A 27,072-nucleotide genomic window follows, 5' to 3' on the forward strand; every position below is an offset into this window, starting at 1 on the left:
TTGCGTTTAACGTATGAGATTTGTTGTAGAATATATCCCGTTGAATTCGACGTTGAAATATTATTTTCCAACAATTCACAATAAGAATGTGTGAAAGTTGCAAAAAAGTTAAATAATGAAAATATGACTCTTTGACAGCAGCTTAATATAAATTTGCAGACGATTGTATGTGCTGTGACAATTTTATAATAATGGATAATTTTACATATACACACGTGTTAGGTGTATTTTAACATACAACTTACAAATTGAACGTCAAATTTAACGAGCGTATTTGTTCAGCGTATATTTACCTCCATGTTGAACGAAAGTAAATTTACTCGACATTTTGATATTCTTTTTTTCTACATTGTGCATACTGAAATCGGTACACTGCCAAAAATTAATATCACGCTGTTGTGTCATGAATACGAATTTAGTAGTCGATTAATATTCGAGAACACAAACTTGAAATAAAATTGCACGTGCGCGCTAAACTAATTTTTCAAGAAAACGGAGGCTATATAATGTAGACAATAGTGTTAATAATAATCTTTGTATCTTAGAGGTAACATTATTAATCGTTTTAAATATAAAGTTATTATTAATAGCGAGCGAAGATCCATTTATATAAATGATCGTGCGTCGTCATCGATCGTACACCATTCCTATATAATGTATTGTAACAGTATTTGCTATTACATTAATGGTAGTAAAAAACTGTTAGTACAAATTATATTTTATTGACTTTCATTTATCCCATCCTAATATCTAGAGGAAAGATCAGTGATAAATATAATCTTAGAAAAATCAACATATATATATTTAAACACTTTTATTTAGTCGCATTTTATTAAAGCATAAGTTTTTTCTTCCATATACACATCTGTCTACAAGTAAAGATTTATAATAGCGATGAAGAATAATTTATAATTTATATCTTTCATCACACATGTACAACGTAATATTCACCCTGAATTCACAGTTCCGTCTGTGTTAAATTCATATCACGTCGAATCAATTTTTAATATAGAACACGAAAATCCTTTTGATATAAAAATCTTGAAAAGGATTATATCGAATGGACGAGAAAACAGAAAAGAAAATCAATTCGCCAATAACAATAATGTAATAAACTACACAATAAGAACTTCCAGTATCTTCAAGCCAGGCGTCGTAAGACATCGGTAATATACGTAGAGGGATTTCTTATATCCTCTAATAAGCCTGTAATAACATATTTATATTTTAATCGGACCAAAGACAAATAATTGATACTATAAAGATTCGTTTCAAGAATTTTTAAAACATTTCGATCAGGTAATTATTGAACTCTTCAATTTCTTATATAAAACTTACCAACAATATCGCAAAACTCCTCGAATGATGTGCACGGTAATAATTCATCGCGATACGACGAAAGCACGCGCTCCGAGGCTTTTAGCATGGCTTCGTCATTGTGCCTGATGTATTCAGCTAGAACCGAAGGCCACTGATCATCGGATAAAACGTTTACTTTCTGTAAGCGTAAAAACATGACAAATTTATATAACTGTGCTATTTAAACATAGTTAATAAATCATTAATGTCACTCTCCCAACCTTGAAGAAGTTTGCGTAAATAGCATCCACTAGACCGAAGAAGATTAGAATATTTTTGTAAATAGCGTAATCCTTGGCGCTTGGTTCCATGATGGTCTTCGTAGTGGCTGATGGGGACACATAACGCTGATGTGCTAGGACGAGTAGCCGATTAAGGTGTGTAAGTCTATGCGATTTCCAACGAGCGGGAGTAAGTAAAAGTAGCGAAAGTGTACACTGGTACAATGGACCCTCTGCTTCGTAACAACTATCGAGCCACGCCGAACTTGGCGGTAATTCCAGGTAAGTCATTAAAGTTTTATCCTCTCTAGTTGCTGATCGCGTTCTGCAAAAGCAAATATCAGTAATATCGATAATACTTTTGTATTAGCCTTCAATCATCAAATTTTTCTTTATTATATAATTCCTAGTTATCAAAATATACTTACGTATTAACGACATACAGAGCCATGTGTATTAAATACGGGACTATGTGCATATTCGATTGGGGACCTCCACCACCAGTATCCTCATGGAAACTCTTCTCTTGAGCGAATCGTAAAAGCAGCAACTTTAGATCATGAACGGTCGATGAATAAGATATATCGCGGTGACTAGTGCATTCTTGCAGGTAGGTATTGTGCCTAGCTAAACAGCTGGCAAAGGCAGATTCCGGAACCTGTGGGCCCCATAAAGGCAACAGTCCATTACATTTCGTATTAGCATTCTGTAATGCAGCGCTCTCCCATTCGTCTCTAGCACGCGCCAAACGCACCGCAGACATATGGCAGTCTACATGGACCACATTGAAATGCGTCACGGTCGTGTAACCCACAGTTTTTCGTTGCTTTGTTTCAAATTCTTCAACATTGCAGCGCTTCGTAAACGTATAAACACCCAATACCTGTAGCAAAACAATGATAAAGAGTGTAATAATTAAATGAAATAACTCCAAGAAATAATGATATAATGCCATTGAAAGCAGTTTTCAGATGATTGCTAATACTTTACTTTATTAAACATTCTCAACGTAAATCAATAAAAATTTCTTACATTATACATATGCCGATATTCATAGTCGAATCATATTTAAGATCATCTTAAGGGAGTTCCTCTGCTCAGGCCCGGCACAACAAGTGGCACAGGGGTTCAAGTAAAGAAAAATATTCAAATGACCATTTTGTTCCCTTCTTTTTTTTGCTGTATATGGTCTAAAGTTAATAATGGTGAATACAAGAAAAAATTCAGCTATAAAGTACTACCTTCATTATTAAAGTAATTTTTTTTTAATTGAGACTAAACATTCTTCACTATTATACCACCCTTAGATAACTAAATACAACAATTTGAAATTCATATTAAATCACTAGTACACATTTACCACACTTACGTGCTGTATTACTTCGATTATTGTAAACTTTTTTTATCTTATTAATTATTTCACTCAAACGAGCAAGTGCATTATTTCAAAAATTTAACAGTACTTTTCTGGACAACTAAAATGTATCGTTGTAAAGTTTCACTAACATCTGTTCATTACTTTTACATTTAATATGACAATAAAAACTAAAAAATCTTGAAAATTCATCAATTCCCATAAGAGCCTATGTTAATAAAATATTTAATATCTAAATAACTAACTAGTTCAGTTTTCTGAAATTTTGACAGTCAATTTATATCACTAATATAAACTTCTCTACAAAGTTTCATGAAAATTTGTTCATTTTAATTTAGCAGCGGAACTCTCTTAAGCACTCCCTTAAGATGCTATCAATCAATCACAAAGCCATATTAACATCTTAAGTCTTGAAATTCAATTATGAATACCGATCATAAACATTTCAATCCTTTTTCAGATTTTCAATATAAAATAATTTAACATTAAATTTTTATCGGCCTTAGTCTTACAAACGTGATATTATTACTGTAGACGTGTAAAGACCGTAAAGAGGCACATAATCGAGATAATAAAGAAAATAATGCAAGAAAATAAAAAACGCCAATAATATAAAATATGTGGCGCCAATATATTGTCGTTAAATAAAGCTATATTCCAAATTTTCTAAAATAAGCAGAATGTCGTTCTAAAATACGCCACAATGTTTCTAATTCTAAAATGTAATAACAAAATAGTTAGAAGATACATTACCATGTTTGGTTTAAACTTGTATCCTTCGCGGCAAATGACACAGATCAGTCCAGTCTCGTCGCCCAGGTCTTCCATCTGTTGAAGAATCGTTCCGCTGGCGGTGACCTGACCCTTATCATTCGTCTGCATACCAAGTGCACCCAATTGTCTCTCACGCATCGCCATAGCTAATCGTTTCTTCTCACTGCGCGTATGTTGACGAGCTTCTTCGATGAGTTCAGCTACTCGCTTATTGGTGCATAATGCTTCCAACAAATTTTCCGCCAGCGAGCCAACATGTTCGTTCGAAGATACTTGTTCCAGTCGATGGATAATGCTAATAGTTACTTGCGAAACTGTCAACTACAACAAAATAAAAAGAAACAAATTATTTCAATATCTTTTACAGTCAAAAAATTATGAAGACAGATTATATTGTCCATATTACCTGGGTCGGCTCGTGATCTGTAGCTAACCCTGTGAGGAAACGTAGGATATATTTCAGAGCTGGTTTAGATATGAATTCTTTCAATTCATCACTATCTGTGCGCAACAGCGTGGGTTTAACGCATGGAGCATGTACCTATAAAATGGAGAAAAATATTCATTAAATTCATGTATAACATATTCTTATACATTTATATAATTTTATACTTACGGTGATATACTCAAAGGCATCTTTTACTATGCCCATGCTTATGATATAATCTTTCAGCGTATTACCAATGGCATTTCGTTCAATGCCTTGAGTGAGTATACAGAACAGTTCTAGCTTCTGTTCGTCCTCAGGCGTGTGTTCAAAATCGAATTTATAAAAGTTTAATACAGGTTTAAAGTAATCACATAAGAGCGCCATTTTCTCTTTATTGCCATAAGTCAACGCTGCTAAGACTCTTGCGAGATGCGCGAGCACGCTAGCACTTTGCCTGACCGCTGTGGACTGTGTACATGACAAGAGCGCCTTGATATGTTCCGGACCACCAAGAGTGCGCGAAAATGCTTCGAACGCACTAAACGGTTGTGACGCCGCGTTTGCTAGTATCGTTTCCATAATCTAAAATCAATGACAAGTATTCATATATTGCTCATAGCATCAAAGAAAAAAAAATTTTAACTATATACTTACGTCCAATAACTGTTCAGTAATTTTGGCTTGAGAATTTTCTGATTCTGTGGCAAGACAACGTTGGAGAACGTCCAAAAATACAGTTACCGCTCCCAATTCAGGTTTGCTTAAAACCTCTTGATTCTTTTTTACCTTCACACACAATCTGAACAACTTCAGTAGCACCTGAAGAAGAGGTCTTGCACGATTTACATCGTGTATCGCCGATAATCTATCTAACATAACTTGAAGACCGCCGCAGTCTGCTAATACATTAGCCATTTTATAAACTTCCTCATTGTTCACTTCTTGCTCGCTATTCACATTCAAGGTTTCGACAAATTCTTCGGTTGCATCTCCAAGTAGACCACGCATACGATATATTACGCGCATGGCATCGCATTCTCCGCCTTCCAACACCCAAATCTTCTTGTAAACCTAAACAAGAAAAAAATATATTCAACTTTATGCAAGAAAAATATCTATTACATGTATTATTCATAAAAGGGCGGTTTAATTTCCGAGCGTTATCATTTTATTATTAAGAATAACAGTTAATAAATTACAATTTGTGTAACAAATATAGCTCAAAAAGAAAATATATAATAAATATAAATAGGATAGAAAAAGAAAAAGGAAAGAAAAATTAGAGAAATTATTGACTTTCTGGATAGAATAGAAGCTCCACGTTTTATCTTTCATTAACAATTTGCACAAAGAAATGTAATGTAAATATCTGAATTAAAATTAATAATTGAGATAAATTTTACATTTTTATTAAAAACTGAAAACTAAAATAGACTCTTACCTCCTTAACAGGAAGATCCAGACTGATAATTTTGTTATTAACGAGAAGTTCCATTCCGTTATCATCCTCCAAAAGTGCAACTAACTCGCAATCTTGACAAATTTTATTTTTGACATCTCTCATAAGTGGACCAAGGCCAGGTTCTAAGCTACTATAAGGATTTCCTAACATTCTCCCCTGCAAAAGTATTTAAATAAAAAAAGGAGTAGAAATATCCTCTATATAAATATAAAGATTTTTTCGGAAACAAATACGCGAACTCACTTGCAAGAAGTCTTCCTGCTGTGGATCCTTCTCAAGTGTCAAGAAGAATTCTCCGATATCATTTTCTTCCGGATAGATAATCGAACACAATCTTTCAAATATAAACACTGGAGTACGAACATCTTGAGGATTCTGTTTTTGTATCGTTTCAACGCAAATTGCCATGAATGCCTTAGTTTCCTCTTCGGTGCCTAACACACAAAATAAAGACATTTCTTCTTCGTGTACAAGAGAGAAGATTATTAAAAATATTTAAATCCAAGAAACTACGAAATTATTACCAGTAGTCATTTCTTCTAGAAGTTCTAACAGCTTTTCTTGTGTGTCATCGATTAGTCTAGTACGCTGAACAACGAGCCTTCTAAGTGACAAATAACCATTTAGTACCGCACCGACCAATCTGCCCTTATATTGCTGCTTTATATTTTCCTGTTCCAAGAAAGTCGCCAAAAGTTCCGTGAGCATCTTCAATGAGTATCCCTGAGCAAGATCGCTAGTCAAAGTAGTCTCCTCCAATCTGTGTAATTCTTCTATTTCTCGGGTCAAGAGCTCGGCTAATAAAGTCATTACACCGCGTATTGCCAGGAATTGCTTCCAAGGTGATTGTCTGATTAAACTTTGATACAACGTGAGGAATTCGGTGCTGCTCTCGCCGGCAGTACGTAGCTCTTCCAAGTAACACGTCAGCAAGACGAGAACCTCCTTTTTCCTTTCAATGCCTTGGCACAGACTCTCAATCATATTACAAGCAACTTGACGTGCTAGACGAGAACTAGGGTTAAAGAGTACTTCTTTCAACCAAGCACCATCTGACAGTCGCAGCGGTTGGATGCCTTGACGTCTCATGCAACGTTGATGCCACCTGTGGCCATATTTTTCCATCAAATACAACACACGAACCTCTTCCTGTAACAGTCACAAAGAGAAACAATAAATTAAAATATTTCTCACTTCCTTTGTCTTTTTGTATACTTTTTAAATAAGAATTTAAATAAATTTATATATATATATGTATATATATACATATATATATATATATATATATATATATATATATATATATATATACATACACATAATTATAGCTTCTTAATTATTTTACTATTCTATATTAATTTACTTTACAGCCAACCTTTTCAAGAGGCTTAGTTGTGGATGGTTCAGTTTTCTTAGACGGCATGCGACGAAGCCATTCGGAATACGAATGCTTAGGATCGCCGCTAATCCATTTACCCACATCAATACTGACGTCTTCCGGTGGGTGTACAGTTGCTAGAGACTCGATGGTTTTATCCTAAAATCGTAGGAGAACACTATACATTATGTACATTATAAAAAAAGTCAATTACGTGTAGTCAAATACTTACTTTATTTTTCTTTGACACTGGTTGATCAGGTTTGATAATACCTTGTAGAATTTTCAGACACGGTAGTATGATACTTTCCATTACGACGGGACTTTTCGATTCTTTACAAGCTGTTAAAAATAGTTGCATTACACATCGCAATTTCTGTTCCCAGCACGAATCCTCTTTTTGCACGAGTGCCGCGAGAAGAGCCATTTCATGTCGTACAGCGACCGAGAGATTAGGAGTGGCAACTCGTCCACGAAGTGTCAGTGTAATTCGATTAGTCAGAAGCGAGCATATCTCTTTGGTAGACTGCACGTTATCCCTTGTGACGAGGCACAGCAGTTGTCGCACGTCTTCCTGCATTTGTACCGTACCCTTTCGCAAATTGTGCTCCACAAGCTCTTGGATTAGTCCTTGTTTGCACAGCACATCTCTAGCTACGCTTTTGGTGGCTAATGCGCGTAACAGTATGAGGCAATGTTCTGTTGCAGCAGACGCACATCCGTAACAGCGTCCAACTGGCAAAACTATCGTCTCGTCCTTCACGACGTCACTCGCACTAGACGTGCCGTACGATGACTGTGAGCTGCTCTGACCGCGTTGATTTCTGTCGTACGCAACAAGTTCTCTGCGACAGGCTAGAACACGTTGAATAATTTTACTGAGCTCCTCAAAGGAGGTCTTGCACTCGCCGCAGTACCTCTGAGCAAGTAATTGGATCGCTCTGTTCACTTGGGTACTACCAGACACCTGTATACCGTCTTCTAATCCTCGATCCAAACGATGTTCGGATATCTTAACAAGAAGCATTTCTAGCGTAGGTTTGTTAGATATCAAAGTTTTGTATACTCGGTCCGCCTTCTCCAGTAAAGTATTAATGGTCGCCACAGTCTTTTTCCGATCGTCGTCGTTTTCTATGGGATCAACGGCGCAGCACGGTCTGCCGGTCAAGGTGTAATCAAACTTTGCATATTTGCAGAATCCGCAAGCGTGACATAAGAACGGATCTTTCTCGTCATAATTAATCGCTCGGCATTTGTGACATTGAAATACGTTCTCGCCGCAGTTTGCACATATACCGGGATTCGCCGGCACGCTGGCGGAACAACGTGGACATTGCAACGTCTCGGATGAGGCTTGAATGTTCTCATAGAAATCGGCATACTCAATCATGAGATTGCAAGCGACTATCGGCAACGGAAATTCCATTTTAACCTCCGTTTGCCCCTGAGCAAGCGTAATCTTTTTCGCCTTGTGCCACATAGCTGGTTTATTCTTCAATTCTACGACAGCCTGCACCGACCGATTGTTGTAATAGACATTAATAGTACGAACCATCTTCGTTCTCTTTAAATCGCCTATACGAAGAGTGATGCGACTAATGGTGTGACTGCCAACTAACTTCACAATCTGTGTCGTCGTTGTAAATTTAGAATCTACTTTAATTGACGATAACTTTATTGTTGCCATCGGTACTTCTGGATTATTGCATACAAGACAAGGCTCACTCTCTAAGTAATAGCCGTCTAATTCAACAAATTGTGCCAAATTTACGTAAAGATTTGCGTTAGGATGTCGCGCAAGTAACTGATTCTGCGCATGTAAAACGGCAACCGCCTGCTCCATGTACGTGTGCATCTTTTTCCCAGCATGTGGTGTTTTCAGACAGAAATAACCAAGTAAATCGACAAACTGTGCCGCCTTTCTACCATAAGCTGGGACCAAAGGCCACAAACGCCATAAAAGATCCAACAAAACTTCCTGATCTGTCGGTCCATAATTTCTAAAATAAAAAAAAATATTTTTACTTTTCTATTTTTTTACACCTCATATTTTATATTCATTTTTATTTTACTTTTGTCCGCATTTTGTTTAAAAAATTTTTTAATTTTTAGAATAATAAAATTGATAACTTACTTGTAAATTGCTAGTATAAGAGAATGTGCTTGCAAACGAACGTTCGTATTATTCGTTTCTAGAAGAAAAGTTTGTATAAATTTCATCAGTAATGTAGGATGCACTTGCTTTTGAATTTGCTCAACTAGAGTTAAACATTGTGCTTCTTCGAATTTAGCTTCCGTATCAGAATCTTCTGATTTTTCACGTTCACGCCTCTCTTTCGTACCAGTCGTCGATTTCGTCTCCTATAAAAATTTAAATATTTAAATATTTAATTTTATATATATATATATATATATATAATTATTACGAATATTAATACAAAGAAGAAAGTAATAATAATACGATCATATAATTTGATATATTTTTATACATCTACCTTTGTTTTAGTGTCCTTTGCTTCTTTAGATTTGTTATTTGAACAAATAGCGCATTGCAACAACTGAAGGACTGTAGGACTCACACCTTCGTCCAAAAGTGTCGATATGGCAAAGAGATACGACAGAACTGTGTTCTGTTTTAAGCAAAATCGTTGCCAGTTTCCTGTGCGACTAGTAGCAATCTCTACACAGCATTTCAAATGTTCAATCAGTTCCACTAAAGAGTCATATGGTAGATTGATAGAGTGCGGACGAGCATTCGGCGGATCATAACCACCAGTAGTACAACACTGTTGTACAGACTAGAAACAAAAATTTAATAAAATTTATGTTTAGTTTACAATATAAATTTTTACATAATAAAATAAAACTATGGTGTAATAAAATTACCTGTATGTGAGATATAAGAGCATGAAGATCTCGTAATTGTCTATATTTTTCCTTATTGCCACAGATAAAGAGCAGCAATTTACGTACTTGTCGTCTAACAAATGGTGTTTGATATGACATCATGTACTCACACAGATAAAAGTACCATGGCTGAATTTAAAAAAAGTAATCAATTATCTATTCTAGTAAACGAGGAAAAAATCTATCGCTAAAATAGTTATTAACAGTTACTTGTTCGAATGCAGGTTGCACCACAGAACTTTCTGCATACTTGTGCACTTGATATGGCAACCGTAGTACCATTTCCGTCAATAATTGGGGATAAGGTTCGAATACATCGCCAGCATGTCCCTTAACATATTGTCGCAAGAAGAACGGTGACATATCCGGAGGCGATGTAGTAAGATGTTCCTTGAGTAACTGACCTCCAATCATAGTACCAGACTCTTCTGTATTAGTTCTATTAAACAGAATATATTCGTAAAATTCAGATGGGCTATGACTCCCTATGTAAAAACAAACATATCATAAACGAACATGAACCAAGAAAGTCTCTTCATCTTTTGAACTTAATTGGGAATTTTTTTATATATTTCAGTTTTACAAGAAATTGATTAGAAAGTGAAAGTGAAGGAGTATGAGCTAAATAACTTGTTTCAAGAACAAATATTTTGATAATATTAAATATTAAATAGAATAAAAATATAATTTTTAAATATTATCAATTTACATTATTAAGACTATTGAGGCATCCGTGTTGAGGCTAAAAAAAAACTTACGTTTTCCAATAGTCAAGTAAGGCCTGTAATAATGTTAAACAATAATCGATAATGCCAGCTTTGCTTAGTATCGCAGCAGTAGTTTGTGACACAAAGTTCGGATTATCTGAAGGTGTCTTTGCAGCATATTTCGAGCGAGACATAAGAACGCCTAAGAAAGTAATAATAAAAATCAATATAGCATATTGTGTGTGTGTGATAAATCAATAGACTTATTCACTTACTAAGTAAACGCATGATAACCAAATGAACTTCCCTCTTGTTACTACGCTCACATATGTTATTTGTATCTGGTTTATCCATTTCTAATTCTTTCACAAGCATTTGCAACAAACGTTCTACGCATGCTTTGTCTCTTTCGTCTTGACCATCAAGATCAGCAGTCAACATTAACACGACCTGTGGTAGAAAATATAAATTGTAAGACTAATTCTCCACTTAATTTTCTTGGCTAATACAACCTGCAATATAGTATAACATTACCTGCATAAATGGAATGGCAAGCACTCCTCGAACATTTATCAGATTAGGCAAAAATTGTGTAAATCTGTCCAACAATAAAAGCCGTACAGCATGTAGCTTTACAGTAATTTCGCCAGTTGTGTCACTTTCTTGCTCAACACCCTGTTCTTGTTCGGTACCTTCTTCTTGCTCAGTAGTCTAATCATGGTGATAAACAGTAATTCATGAATATAAAATATATTTGTATAACAAACTTTATTAGTTTCATGTTTTCTTATGACAAAACTTCTGGAATTCTATCTTTAATAAAATTATTTAATTGTATATAATTTTGTTTTATTTTATTTTTGTGACAGTATGGGCTGAAGGCAACTTTTGAGAACAGAGGCCCAAAATATTAATTATCAATAATTTAAAAAATAAATGTAATAAAGGAAATTTTTCACAAAGTCTATTTTCAATATAATACAATATTAAAAGCAGACTTTATACAACCTTTATGAGTATTAATTTTTAACTTCTAGTATCTCTCTTTTATGGCAATGTAATTGCAATAAAATAAATAAACTGTATCTAATTTTCTATAAAAAAATATAAATGCAATATACACTTTGCATATACATATGCTATAATTTTAAATTGTAATATTTTAGTTTTATGATTTAATTGTAAGAGAATAATATGTATAATATGTAATTATTCTTCAAACATTTTATGATTAATAAATAAAACACGTGTAATAATACAACAAATTTTTTAAATAAAAACTCATTAATTTGATAAAGCTTTCGATAATGTGTGTGTGTGTGGTGTGTGTGTGTGTGTGTGTGTGGTGTGTGTGTGTGTGTGTGTGTGTGTGTGTGTGTGTGTGTGTGTGTGTGTGTGTGTGTGTGTGTGTGTGTGTGTGTGTGTGTGTGTGTGTGTGTGTGTGTGTGTGTGTGTGTGTGTGTGTACATGTGGATAATATTTAAATCTTTTAATATTATAATTCACAAACTTTAAAATTAAAAATTTTAAACATACAAAAAGAAATCCAATTTAAATTATTAGATTAAATTGACAGGTTTTATAAAGATTTTAGAAAACTTTTTTGAAATAATTCATAAAAAGTATAAATTATGAATGGATTTCAGAATCATATAAATACTATCGGAATAAACTATGTATCAGATTCAATAATAAACGATATCAGATGACATAAGAAAAAAAAAGACATATTATAAATAGAAGTAAAAAAGATTTTTATATGTAATAATACATTAATATCTCGAAGATATAAATTACTTTCACCTGCTTTCAAGAACAATGTAAATGTCTGTTATGTAAACCTGTACTAGAGATTACACGAAACTTACAGTGAAAGTTGTAGGTACATCTAGAGTATTAGTTTCTGAGCGTGGCGCTTGATTAACTCCAATTCCAATCGGAGGCATAGCACTGTCGGCAGCATTATCTCCATACGCGGAGCTCCTGCCAGAAACATTATGCTCTCCTGTCATGCTGTCAACGGCGCTGCCTCCGCTATCGCTTCCACCGCTCTCGCTACCCTTGCTACCACCACTACCACCCTAACATAAAATGTGTCCCAAGCGTTATTACATGTGCGAATATTAAGATTCGGTTGATCCACATTCGTATACTTTCGGTGAGTAATAGCACCAAGACAAAATACATATGCTAAAATATAACTCACTTGCTCAGCGGGAGATGTTCGAAGAGTACTACCATCGGTGGCAGCGGTTGATCCTTCATCGTCGGAACCACCCGCGGAAGCGGTTGTATCAGAATAATGTCCACCTTCTTGAGCCTGGATAAAATACCAAATCTTCAATTATTAAATATAAAATGTATAACCAAGTATCGAGATAAAGTTTAGAATAGTCTTGCATTCATTATAAGATAAACTATAAACAATTTAGACACTTTATGCAGAGAAACATTACCTGAGCAGCATTCGGTACTTGAACCAATCCCTGTGCTGCTAAATTTTGCAAACTTTGCAATGTAGAGCCACTTAAATTCTGGAGACTTTGTATACCCTGCAAATTAGGGATCTGAAATCCTTGCCGCAGTGCTTGCGGATCAGCAGCTCCTTCATGATCTTGTAAACTGAGGGCTATCGCGAGTTCGACCATTGCTTCGTCGTCAGCATCTGGCGGCATATCAAGCAACTGCGGAAAATTACCCGCACCGAGTAGCGCTTCTAACGGATGATTAACCACTCTCGAGGCAGCAGAATTTTGATTGCCTTCGGCGCCGAGCATAACTGCTACTCTGTCCACTGCCTCAACGGTTTCAATGTCAAACTGTTGCTCCACATCGCGCTCTACCGTATCTTGGGATACCTGTGATGGTGCAGACGCGGATTTTTCTTCGATTTCAGGAACTACACCTACAAAAACATCAATGATAATAACGAAAAGCAAATAATAAAACATACAATTGATTAAAAAAAGCTTTATTTTAAATTATCTAAAGTTATTAATATATCCAAAGTTATTTTTACAAATCTAAAAAATTTCCATCTCTATACCTGGAGTACTGCAGTTCGGTGGACTCGGTATATACACTCTCCTACGTCTGTATCTAGGCCTGAGCACTCTGATTATCGCGTGCTTGGCGCTAAAACTAATAGTAGTATCTGAAGACAGTAACAACTGCAGATATAACTTAGCAGCTATTGCGGTATTATTTTCAACATCGCATATTGTAAAAGCATGAATTATTTCCGCGATTGCATGAACCGTTCCCTCGGCATGCGTAAGACCCGGTACGACTACTGGAGCAAGCGCCATATTCTTCGGATATGCCATATGTAAAGACCACAGTATCTCCATTAATTGGATAACCAGATGTTGATTTACATCAGCCTTCGTGTTCGAACGAACCTCTAGGCGATCTTTTTCGAAAACAGGCACTAAAAACAAAATAACCATAATTTTAGACATCATACGTTTATTTATTTAACATCAATGATTTATTATACATACCAGTGCTTTCATCAATTGATTTATTCGCATATTGTTCTGCAAATTTTGCAAGATTGTGCGGACGAGAAACGGCAATAGCACGAACGATAAGTACAAGTCTATAAAAGTTCTCCGCATCTATATCCGCAGGATCATTTGCTTCTCTCATTGATTTCAAGGATTCGAGTACATGTGATAACAATGCATAATCCTAAAAAGCGTACAAATATGTAAAAACATAATTATTAAAATTATTAATAAATAATTTATCAATGTACCTTGTGAAGATGATAAGCCTGTTTAGTGCTGTGTAAAGCAGCTAACAAAGCTGTCGTATGCATTTGTACTGATGGTGGAGTAGGCAATATTAACAATCGCGATGCGACATCGATAGCTGTGGCTTTCAATGAGGTTTTGTTGTCATCATGAGAGGATAAGATAAATGAAGATTCCAAGACCTCAAGAATACTAGATATCATCCTATAAGTTTCAAAAAATATATTTATTATAAAACGTATGTATATCACAATTAGAACAAATACATTTATACATATGTGAATATATATACATGTATACACGTGTGTTTAGATGCATGCAAACACACATACATACAATTGGTGATACCAACAATACACGTACAAAAATAATTTACTACAAAAAAAGAGCTTTAAACTAAATTTTTTATAAATTATCAGACTGTTTGCTTTCCAATTTTATCAATCAAAGACAACTAAAAACAAATTTTTCTTTCGCGAAAAACGTTCATTATTCATAAGTTTAATCAAAAATTAAATAACAACATCAATTACTAAAGTTATTCCCTTTGTTTTGACAATAATAAAATTATATATCCTTACCTTTCCATGTTAATCGAACTATCCTTTGTCGTTCTGATACAATATATGCTTGGATTAAAGAATACTTTCTTTATAAAATAATTAACTTACATACTTTGTTTAAAAAAATTTTATTAACGTACTTGTTAATTGAAGACAGTGGTGCAGAAACGATGGTATTGTCAGTTTCATTATTAACTGTCGTCACTGGTGCGGATGTTGGTGGACAAGATTGAATTTCTTCTATTTCTTCAGGCCATCCAAATGCATCTTTGGTTTTGCCATATCTAAAAAAAAAAAAAGCAAAAATCTGGTATAGCCAATAAGAAGATACATATTTGTGTAAAATATATTTCATTTACGAAAAAATATCCAATAATATTGCGATCACACACTAACATTTTGATGGAATCGACCATAATAACACCCTCTTGATCTTGAGATGGTCCAAAAGTGATGGTTAATTTTTTATCAGCTTGCAGACTTTCTTCCCTCGTTAAAGGAATGTCAAACCAACGGCTTCTAGTTAGTGTAGTCCGAATACTTCTGCCAAATATCTTTAAAAATATGATAATTATAAAGTTAATTAGAATTAAAAATGGTAATTTTCATTGCGATAAATATGTTTTAACTCACCTCAACGTACAGAGGTGCCTTTTGAATGTCCTGATTGCCAAAGAGCACTCTTATTCCCGTCATTACTAAAATTACGTCGTTATTCGTAACTTCTACGTTAAAACCCATAGATTTCGTGGAAACCACGTACATTCCAGTAGTGTTTAAACGATGCTTAATCTGTGCGACATTATAAATCTGCAGTAGATCATTACCACCGAATTCGACATCATTCATCACCTGACAGTGTTCGAAAAAGTCAATAGGAAATGTGATAGATCCTGATGGTTTTCCCATCTTGTTAGCTTTCTTCTTCCGCGTTGGTTTGATACCAGATGAAGTGCTGATCGGTTGCACAGTAGGCGACATCCAAAATCCGGTCTGCTCCATACCAGCCATATAGATTCTCAGGCTTCCGTCTTCGCACAATAGTATCAGAGTCGTCCGATGCTCGGCATTCGAACTTGGATGCCGAATCGCAACCATGTCCATGATTTTTGCCTTGGCGGGCATGATTTTGATTTCTTGTATCATAATTGAATCAGGCTTAATCATTAGTATCACTGGATTATTGCTAGTCTGCAAAATAGAGCAGACCAATCCAGGATGATTTGCCACCTCACTCCATTGGCACAACGGTTGCGGCTGGTTATTGTTGGATTTATTACCGTTCGTTTTATTACTGGCGAGATTGATTTGGAATACAACTGTAATGTCGAAGTCCATATGCTTTAGTGGTGCTATGAAACTCTTGCCGCAAACATAACTGAAGAATAGTAACTGCAGAGCATGAGAATAGTAAATAGAGACACCTCCACCACCTACTTGACCAGTGTCTTTGATTTCTGGATGATAAACGTCTAGCGTATTTGTAACATAAAAAGCACCATGCTTGGCTTGGCTCTCCTCATCCATTACTTGGCTATAAATATATCCAGCAGAAGACATGAGTAACATGTGGAATGTACCATCTTCGGCATGCATAAAAGTGCAATCTCTTATTTTTCCCGTCGGCACAAGGAAATAGTATTGCGGGCTCAGGGCGTCTTTTCCCAAGTCGTAAATTTTAACAAAATCGGCAGTAACTAATGCTAATTGCGTCTGTGCGCCAGGAAGCCACAACGCTTTAATAATAAAATTTCCACTTTCGAGCTGTGGATGTAATACCAAATGATCGGATACCGTTCCGGAACTGTTGAATGTAAGCACATGACAATCCTTGAAGCCGCAGACAGCCAAGAAATCTTCGTTCCATTGATTTCCCGTGACTGAAAGAACGGTAAAAGGTACCGGAGCCGAGGCAAGCCTCGTCAGAGTTAACTTTCTTTTAGACGAGTCAGCTTGCTTCAGCAACGCGCTAAGTTGTAACACTGTTATCTTGCCCTTTTCGTGCGAGACAGCTAAGTGCTGTCGTTTACCATGCGGAGACGATAGACAACACATAGCAACGCGTCGTATCATGTGAGCAGATAGCAACTGTCTAATCGTTTGACCCTGATCTCCCGAATAATTCATTCTAACGTTCTCAAACGCGCCCTCCTGGGATCCCAGGGTTGGTAACATGAGTTGATCCGTATGCTCGAATTTCTTGTCAAGCGTGTGTAAGCGTTTAAGCGCCAATTGAGCTCGTGCATGGCAACCAACCGGCGAATATCGTTGGCAGGACGAATCCACTGCGGGTACCAATACGCGCGTTAAGTCCACCAATGAGGATACCAATCCACTCTTTGATAACTGAGAATATATCCAATCTTTAGACGATTCCAATTGTTTCGCTAAATATGTTTGTCTCTGAGTGTCGCGTCCACTTCTCTCATGCTTATCATACGAATGCACGGGACTAGATGCTCTTCGGCGCAGGCTGCTTGTGAGGAGTAAATTGCTTTCCGTGGGCGCACCGGCGTTATTGTACGGCATGTTGTTGCTTACTTGATGCTCCGAACTCTGTGGACTACGTTTTGTCAACGCTTGACACGATCCATCGTCCTTAGCACCGCAGTCACAGAAGAAATTTCCGTATTTGGCGTATGTGACATCGTGGCCACGATGACAGACTCGTGCGCATACCGTGCAAACCCCGACTCCGTCGACCATGTTACACGTATGGCAATGATACCAGTGCTGATTCATAAATTCCTTTTGCGTGATCGTGAAAGTACACAGTTTATTACAGAGACTGTCCTCGTCCGAATCCTCAGCCGCACTATCATCATCATCATGGGGAATTTCATCCACCCAATCGCTATCATTCACATCGTTATTCGGTACAGCACCTTCCCACGGCGGACTAATAGCTCGATCTTGGGATTGCGCTTGCTGCGGGCAAATTGCGCTTACTATGTCGGCTAGATAATTCAATATGCAACATTCTGCTTCAATATATGGTGACGGTTTATCGAAAGACTGCGGATCCTTGTTCATTATCTGTTCCTTGCAAAGCTCAACCCATTCAATGGCAGCTTTGAACAATAACGTATGTCCTTTTTCTTGCCCAGCATCAGCTAGCGTAGACATAATGTGCATTAAATGTACAAATCGATTGCCTTCGATGGTAGGAGACAGAATGTGATACGTTAGTGGTATGAGAACTTGAAGAATGGTTATTGAGACGTTCGCACTAAAACTGCTTTTATCTTTCACTATATAATTTGTAAGTGCCCGCAAGAAACGACTGTTCTCATGAATCGTAAGCTGATCGTCGTTACTAGTTGCAGGCTGATTGGTAGAACCATCGGAAATTGCCCACTGAGATTGTTCATTATTAGATGCGTTATTTCTTTCATCCGGTTTCTGATTTTCCTCTGATGTTCCAGAAACCGTTACCAATGTATTTGCAGTGCCAGCTGTGGGTGTTGGTATATTCGTTGTAGAAATAGTCGTTGGTATATTTGTAATTCCCAATATAACGTGTCTTAACCAAGTTTGCAATTTCTCTTCTTCAACATTGGCAAAACTAGCCACCGAATTACAAAGACGATCGAGCGACCCGTCACCCGGTTTTTCAGTCGTTCTGAATAACGCGCTAAAAAACTGGAAAACATATGTGCTAAACTGTGAGGAGGCTTGAGGCGACGTTATAGACAACAAAACGGACACCAGACTACGATTTGAGTCGGGAGCAAAGAACAAATCTAAAGCTTTACATCCAAGAGGCTTTTCTAATAATCGCTCCCAATATTTTATACACTGATCTAAGATATCTTCGTCAATAACAACTTTAATAGATCCATCTGTATTATCGGTATACTCAATTATTAAATTATAAGTATGATTTAGCACAAACAGGTGTTCGCGCAAGAGCCGTGCTTCATTGTCATTATCTTGTCCCAATAATTTGGTCAAGGTATTAGTGGCCATCTCTCGTAGGTAGTCAGTACGAGCATCCATTGATAGTGAAATAAGAATGTCCACAGCTTGAGAATGTATATCAGATTGTGGTTCCGGGGCTGTTGCAGGAGTAATGTATTCCATCATAAATGAGACCAAACAATACAGAAGATTTTTCAATGATGGATTAATAGAGAACGTTGGATGTTCAGACAAAGAAGTGACATGATAATTCACCGTAGTAAAAATATAGCTCTCCGCCGGTATTATATCGTTCGCATATGTATTCCAGGGCACAGGAGCAAATGCGATACTCTTCCATTTGTCCAGCGCGGATTTAATACAACTTGGCAAGAATGAAATTAATGACGATTCCGTTTCCCAACTTGCACCTGCCATAGATAAAATGTTATTCAGAATTAAATAATCCCGCATGCCATATTTTCTATTTTCTTCAACCGATTCAAACGTATGATACAATATGTTAGATCGACATGACATTAAAATGGCATCTGTCAATGATAAAATATGCGGTAGAATCTCGATTATCATTTTAGTCCTGTTTGAAGGCGCAGAATCCGTGTTCTGCGTACTTTTGGAAGTTTCAATGTTCTCAGTAGGATTTTTCGATATGCTCTCATCCATAAGAACTTGCAGCTTTCCTACAACTGCAGCCAGTATACATAATGAACCAAGTTTTGGCAATGATGATTTCGGCATTATTTTGTCAGTAGCATTATTCTCAGGTTTAAGTGCAATAATACAATTCTTCGCAAGAGTAACGTCATATTTAAGAGAATTTACAGTAGACGATACCGTCTTTAACAAATTTTCTGCATATTGCGTATACATTCCTTGCTTCACTAAACAATCTTTCATCCAACCAGTAAAAGTTTTATATGCAGCTCTCGGTCCCCATATCAACGAATGAAGCAGCATAGGTCCAGCTGGTATCTCCTCACCAAGAGCAAGTTTATTCATATAAGGAATCGAAGGAGGTAACATTAATAATAATTCCCAGCATATAGAAAAGCAATATTGAATTGCGCATAGTCCAGTAAATGTAATTTTTTCCTTGTTATCAGTAGCATTCTTTTTGTGCATATCAGTTTGATTAAGTACGTTTAAGATGTCGATCAATGCATCAACTAAGAGAGGATATTTCATTTTATCTGGAGTACCCAAAATAAAATTACAGGCCTGTAAATCATAATAAAAATGTTTAGCATTGTATAGAACTTTGCAAGATTATAAATAATAGATAAAAGATTCAATCTCGTTGTACAGGAAAAAAAAGTATTATAAAGGTTACAGAAATTTTTTTTTATAAATTAAAAATTTACGGTAAATGAACGATATAATTACAATAAAATATTGTTTTTTACAATAATCGACATGCAAATCGTACCAATCCATCCAACTTTGGTGCATCCTGGTTATTAAAATCTGTTCTCGACAAATTATAAAAACGTGGTTTCATTGAAAATTCATCTTGTGAACCATATTTACGATAATTATCTTCTATTTCTACCCAAGGAGTAAAAGCCCTGGCAGTTTGTTTATTTCCATCTTTTGCATCACATACTAAGCTTGTCGCAGAAAATAGATTCCATTGTACCTATAAAAAAGAAGAAAAATGAATACAAAATCATTATTTTGCAAAAAGTTAAAAGTAATATAATTAATATAATAAATGTACAAGATGTTTACTACCACTCAGGCGGCACTTTTGCACTGGTGGCCCTGGTATCTTGCTATCTCAATTACATTAAGATAATGATTTTTTCTAGCATTTAATAAATTTGTCATTACAAAATTTTGTAGATGGTAAATTATAAAATAAATTAAGATATACTAGTATATTTTAATTTATTCAATATAAATAAATTAAATATTATTTTAACTCATTTTATTCAATAATTTACACTGTAATGTAATGCTGCAATGACATTCAATATAAAATGCAATTTGTAGTTTCTTATACAAATAATGCAACAAAAATACATAACAAAAAACTCACTTGTTCAAGCAATACCGGATGTGCATCATATAGATGCTTCATCATGTATTCAAGCAGTAGCAATAGTCGAGATAAGTGCAACAATTGAAAATCTTTCATTGGCGTTTTGACTGCTTCGCTGCAACGCACTGCACCACTTCCAGTTACAAGTAATACAGATTTCTTCTGCATTAAATTCAAAGAATGGAATAGAAAAAGAACCAACTGAGCATGTTCGACGTTTAAATCTACAAACATTAATAATTAATATTGTAATGTTCTAACAAATGTTCTAGCAATAAATAATAAAATATTTTGGATATTACATACATTTAAAAACTTAATTATGTACATTAACAATTACATATATATCAAAAAGGAAATATATATAGATACAACAGTATTATAAAGAAGAAAAAATAGAAAAAGCAATAAAATTATGACTTAAAAAATATACAAAATTATTGACAGATAAATTTTCTATATCATACCTTCGTTTTCAGCTTCATATGTTGTTTGAGGATTGCAAACATTCTCAACCATAGTTGTTACTAATCGATGCCATATGCTTATACACGCAGCTTCCCTTTCTAATTGAGGTTTCAGCAACAATACCTAATTATAAATTTTAAATACATATTATATATACACATACACACACACACGCACACACAATAGATAATTAAGAGTAGATATTGATTCTAAAGAATTTTAGTACAATGCCATCAAATAATCAATAATAACAATATACCTGTGCTAATACACTGAGAGTTCGTGGATACACTTGTAGAGGCCACGTGGTAGAGTTATTGCTTTCAGTAGACCAAGGACTTACTCCCAAATGTTGAAGCAAGGTATTTTGCAAAGATTCGCTTAGCGTATTCCATGCGAGTAAATTATGAGTGTAACGGCTTAAAGCTTGAGAAAACTCTGAGTACATAGTGCCCAAAGTAGCGCCATAAAATGAAGAAATTGTCCCTAAAAATAAAACTTTGTATTATAATATTATGCTCTTAACGTAAAAAATATTCAAAAGTAAATCTTTCAACATAAAACGCACAAAAAACAGTAATAATATAAATGATAATATAAATTTACCTGTTTCCGTTCTAGCTGTTTCATGATCAAGATCTCTTATAATTGCTGCCAATATTACCATTTGTTGCTCAACTAAGCCATTAACCACATATTCTCGCACATATGTACTTCTACTACCGATTAAGTGCTTATTCATAAATTGAAATATTTTTGTTGCAAGCGAAATGTACTATAACAGAAAGAAAAAAATTAATAATTATCCTATTTGCTACATCTCATAACAATTACAAATATTAATTTATATTATTTATAATATAAATACACATATATAATATATTCATATTAAATATTTATATCTTATGTCTTATGTCTCACACAATATATATCTTTATAGAAAAATATTTAAAAATAACTATAAAAACATACACCGTGTGGCTCTCGATTATCAGGAACAATAGTGGTAACGGTAGTGCGTTCCGCGCTTGCTTCATTATTTGTTTCTTTATTGGTATTTGTAGAACTTTCGTCCGATGGAGCAATGGTTTCCTCAAACCATAAACCCAAAATGGGTTCGCTGTCCTCCTCTGCCGACATAATAGTTTGTTCTATATAGCGAATATATGTCAGTATATTAATAAAATTATTAATACTAAACATTAATGTATTTAAAAATTACTTGCATGTAGTTCAAGTCTACATATAGCAATAATTATACGTTTACATAAATTTCTTCAAAATTAATTTTCATACATAACTTATAACATGTATTAATATTCACAGGATATTAACTTTTTGTGTTTCTATAAAATAAAACTATAAAGCACATATTAAATTGCCTATAAGTTTTAACATTTCTGTTACTAATAGCAATAAAAGATTGCAGAACAAAATTAAAGTTATTTTTATGCCACGTATATGTGTATGCACATACATATATTCCTATATATTTTTTTTTCACCATCAATTTACTATTTACTTTTATACTACTAAGCGTATATAAATACCCTCATCAGTGGAATTCTCTGAACAACTCAAAAGATCTTCATAGTATGTAGTCGAATCCGATTGACTTAATGCATCTCCTTCTAATGGATGTTTTTGTACTCGTTTCAATGTGCATGCCTGTAGTAAATAAAATATCGATAATAAAATATATTATCAATCTTTTAATATTAGTGTAAAGATGTACTAAATAATACAGTACCTTTCTGTAACTAATAGTAGCCAGATAAAATAATAAATGATTCAATGGCACTGCTTGTAGGAACGTTACTGCTCTTTGTAATGCTGTAGCAGTAGACAAAATATCCAGCGACGCTGGTTCAGGAACTGCCACAACTACATCAGAGTTGGCTTCAATAGATACATCTTCCAGAAGCGCACTCATTAGATTCAGTGCATGTAATGCTAATGCCACTGACAATACACCAAATCCTTGTTGTCTAAATATAAAGTTATATAAAAATAGGAGATGTTACATATTAAAACAAGATACAGTACTCACTATTAAAATGACAACGCTATAAAAACATTTTTAAACGTATATTAAAATAGAATCGTAGAATGGAGGTCACAAAATAGAATATGAAAATAATTACAAGCTCAGTACATATGTAAATGGTTGATTTAATTACATATGTCATGTATCATAAGTAATCTGCTAAATAAATATCATGTAATATCTCTGATATTTCATGTCTTTCTCAGTTTGCAAATTTTAATGGCTAGCATAGTACAAAAAAATATTAAAAAATATTTCACAAAAGTTTCTTCAATCGGACCTTCAAAGAAAGTTATGATAATATATAAAACATAATAATTACACTTTCATAAGATTTACACGACCACTTCCATCACGAGCTTTACTTGGTGACTTTCCCTTTTCTTCTTTTCCTTTATCCGCAGCACTAAAACTGCTCACAGTTAATTGTGCTTGCAATCCAGCGACTAAGAGCCATACTCCAATAAGTAAATGATTTTGCAGAATCTGATTTAAGAAGACATTATACATAATTACATAATGACATAAAAAATAAAATTAATCCTCTAAAAAGAATCTATCGATATTTTTTTTAGTAATCAAGATACATACATTTCCATTTTCAATTTTTAAATATAACTACAGATTTTAAATTCATTAATACATTTTTATATTTTTGTGCGGAAATGTTACAAATACGCAGCATTGATATGTATTCATAACCAAATTTTCATTATCATTCAAATTTTAAAATAATAAATTAATGTAAATATTTGTAATATTATAAAATAGACAAATATAATTTTTACAATAAAAAATAAACAAATCTCGAAGAAGTTACTCACATGTCCTCCCGCGCGCGTACTATTTTTAATAACATTTGATACTTGGCCAAATATTTCTAAACTCTTCTCAACAACTGTAATCGCTAAAGTATCATACTCCTCATCAGTCGTTTTTGCATTCTGATTGGGTTGACTATTTGCCGCAGTATTTGTACTACACTTAGGTGATACTGCATTTGTTATGCCAACTATGCTTGAAGCTGTCGCATTTGCGATTGAACAATACAGACAAGACATAGTTAGCAGCGACAACTTTTCCAACTTCTGTGGTGTCAAAGGTTCAAGTATTGGGAGAGATATCACATTATGTACAATATTAATGTCACTAACGACAGAGTGTAAGCTATGTCTTATTGTATGTGCTTCTGAGGTATTCGCTGGTAAGCTAAATCCCTTTTTAGATAAATAAGCTTGATACTTTCTGGTATAACGTGACAAATGTGGAAGATTTAAACACATATCCAACAAAGTATCACCCGCTCCCATGTTTTGCAGTGTACTTATATTGTTTGCAATAAACATCAGCTGTAATATAATAGATCATTATTTTTATAGTTCTCAATTAACTCATTCCAAATAATATTAAAATATTACAATTTTAATTAACATTTAATTACAATTACATATGTTCAATAAAACATTTTATAATGATCAAAAATGTAATTTCTAAAAGTAATAATATATAGTTATACAGCAAAGAAAATATTTTGCTCAGTTGTAAAAAATTTGTTTTATATTTTATTATTTAGATTTTATATTAGAGTATACAAACCTTAGTGTCAGAATGCGTCTCGCTTGCAGAGACATTAGTATTTTTACTAGTACCATCTATAGAGCTTTCATTAGTGAGAATAGAAGATGAAAAATCTTGCAGCGGCATTGTCAACTGTTCAAGAATACAGGTAGACAAGTCGCAACGAGATCGCATAGATTCTTTCACAGATTGTTGAGAGGACTCCTTTTCTTTTCCACCTGACAAAACTGTTACATAAGACGGTATTGTGGAATTCTTTATAACAGAAACAAGAGCAATTTCTTCCGTAGATGTGAGTAAAGACTGTCCTGTGCATAATGCACGTATTGGGAGTAGCAGCTGCTTCGTAGTCAAAACTGTTGAGGAGGTATCTCCAAATTGTGCTTGTTGTTGTGGCAACTTGTCCACGAGATAAGCAAGCAATACTTTGCATGCTTGACAAACAATAGATATTTGACTTTTGGTAACTGAAAAGAATGTTTTGTGAGAGACTTAACTTGTTTTTATACTTGATACACACACACACACACACACACACACACATATATGTATATTAATAAACAAGTCTACAATACATTGAAAAACTTTAAAATACTTCAAATTATTTTGCTGCTTCAGGATTGTCAAAAAAAACACATAAAGATAAAAAGAATAAAAGAGAAAAAATTTTAATCAAGAGCTACAATAAACATAATAAGTCTTCAGCTTTTGGCTTTAAGCTCTAAAATGTAATGTTTTCTTCTAGCAAAAAGTATTTTCAAAGTTGCCTAAAGTTATAATCACTATAAGCTAGTTAGAGTTGTAACTATCTATAGCTTAGAGCAAAAATAACATCTTTATACACACCCTTGTATTTTCCAAATACTGTATATATTATATATCATATTCATCGTTAATTTTCTTCATTTTTACAAGTGTATAAAAATTATTAAGTCTCTTATATGTATATGTTCACACATATACCATTTTTAGAAAGTATTTATATTTTATTGTATAAAAAAAATATATATATAATAACTAATTATAACAAACACGAGTTATTTAAAGAACAAAAAATATAAATATAAACTTAAATAAAAGATTAAAATGTATAGGATATAAATGTCAAGGTGTGTATTAAGTATTAATATCACAGCTCATAGATAGAGTGATAAAAAGCTAAAAGCTTATTTATAGATCAAAATTTAAGTAAAATACTTAGATAACTCATCTGAAGTATCTAAGAATGTTTTACCTTAAATTCTAAATTATCTTAAATTCCAATTACTTTAAATTCTAATTTATCTAAATATTTCTTATTTAAAGTACCTAATAACATTTTACCTAATTACCTAAATGTTTTACGTAAAATATATTTTACTTATTTTTTATCTAAATATTTTATCTAATATAAGATTTTACCTAAGCTAGGTAAGTATTTTTCTAAAATATCTAAAAATAGTTTGCATTTTTTTAAATTCTTTTTGTGCCTCTCAGTCTTAGAATAACGGAGTAATTAAAAGCATTTCAGAATTTTAAGCAAACACACATGTATAGGAAAAAAGAAATATCTTTTGATGTAGTCATCCGCGCACAGATGCGCGATATTTACTTACACGTATTTGCGCAACCGCTAATACAATCCGCCGACAAGGCAGCGACCGCCGTGTAATAAGTATCGTATTGATCCTCGTGGGAGACAAATTTGTTTTCGCTGTAGGGCAACAGAAGAAAAGGAATAAGTGTTATTGCCGAATGAAAGGTCGGACGAATTCGAACCGCGGGTGACAGGCGGATTTCTCTTTCTGCTCCGCCAAGGAGGAACGTTTTTTACGCATCAAGATGAGCGCGATTTAGCGCGGTTGCCGAACTTCGACAAATTGCACCTACCTTTTAACGATGCTCTTTACGAGATCAATAACGTCATTTTTATTAAACGAACGTGGCGAGGTCCCCAAAATCGGCTTCATCACCAAGGGCCACTCATCATGACCACCACTCTTCGCCGCCATTTTCGATACTGAAGCTTCGTTAGGTTTTCGTTCCGTTCTCATCCTCTAGTCGCGACGGTCGCGCGATTGACGACTAGAGTTTGAGGAGTTTG

At 34.4% G+C, this 27,072-nt stretch overlaps 1 protein-coding gene across 3 annotated transcripts; it reads right to left on the bottom strand.

Annotated features, from left to right (window-relative positions):
* Nucleotides 1–799: 799 nt before the first annotated feature.
* On the bottom strand, nt 800–27,040 carry LOC105839778 (E3 ubiquitin-protein ligase UBR4). 3 transcript variants are annotated; one of them, XM_012686313.3, is made up of 43 exons: nt 26,859–27,040; nt 26,585–26,682; nt 25,008–25,456; nt 24,236–24,760; nt 23,734–23,897; nt 23,115–23,352; nt 22,915–23,032; nt 22,337–22,494; nt 21,971–22,139; nt 21,624–21,850; nt 21,364–21,487; nt 20,894–21,120; nt 20,282–20,491; nt 15,568–20,073; nt 15,331–15,488; nt 15,075–15,218; nt 14,953–14,985; nt 14,374–14,575; nt 14,117–14,306; nt 13,660–14,043; nt 13,070–13,518; nt 12,820–12,933; nt 12,482–12,694; nt 11,148–11,324; nt 10,889–11,063; nt 10,665–10,815; nt 10,117–10,345; nt 9,886–10,035; nt 9,495–9,797; nt 9,134–9,360; nt 7,232–8,999; nt 6,997–7,158; nt 6,146–6,770; nt 5,865–6,055; nt 5,601–5,777; nt 4,814–5,230; nt 4,346–4,741; nt 4,136–4,270; nt 3,709–4,050; nt 2,009–2,463; nt 1,581–1,905; nt 1,339–1,498; nt 800–1,206 (listed from the first exon to the last, which is right to left on the bottom strand). In XM_012686313.3, the coding sequence occupies exons 1-43, from the start codon at nt 27,020–27,022 to the stop codon at nt 1,142–1,144; spliced, it is 15,894 nt and encodes a 5,297-aa protein (XP_012541767.2). In that variant the 5' UTR covers nt 27,023–27,040; the 3' UTR covers nt 800–1,141. The 3 variants fall into 3 exon arrangements, with proteins under 3 accessions (XP_012541767.2, XP_012541766.2, XP_012541768.2); XM_012686312.3 differs by having other exon boundaries at nt 14,953–15,000; XM_012686314.3 differs by lacking the exon at nt 14,953–14,985.
* Between the last annotated feature and the right edge of the window lie 32 nt (nt 27,041–27,072).

The sequence above is a fragment of the Monomorium pharaonis genome, chromosome 2 (genome assembly GCF_013373865.1).
Source record: "Monomorium pharaonis isolate MP-MQ-018 chromosome 2, ASM1337386v2, whole genome shotgun sequence".
NCBI classification, from domain to species: Eukaryota; Metazoa; Arthropoda; class Insecta; order Hymenoptera; family Formicidae; genus Monomorium; species Monomorium pharaonis.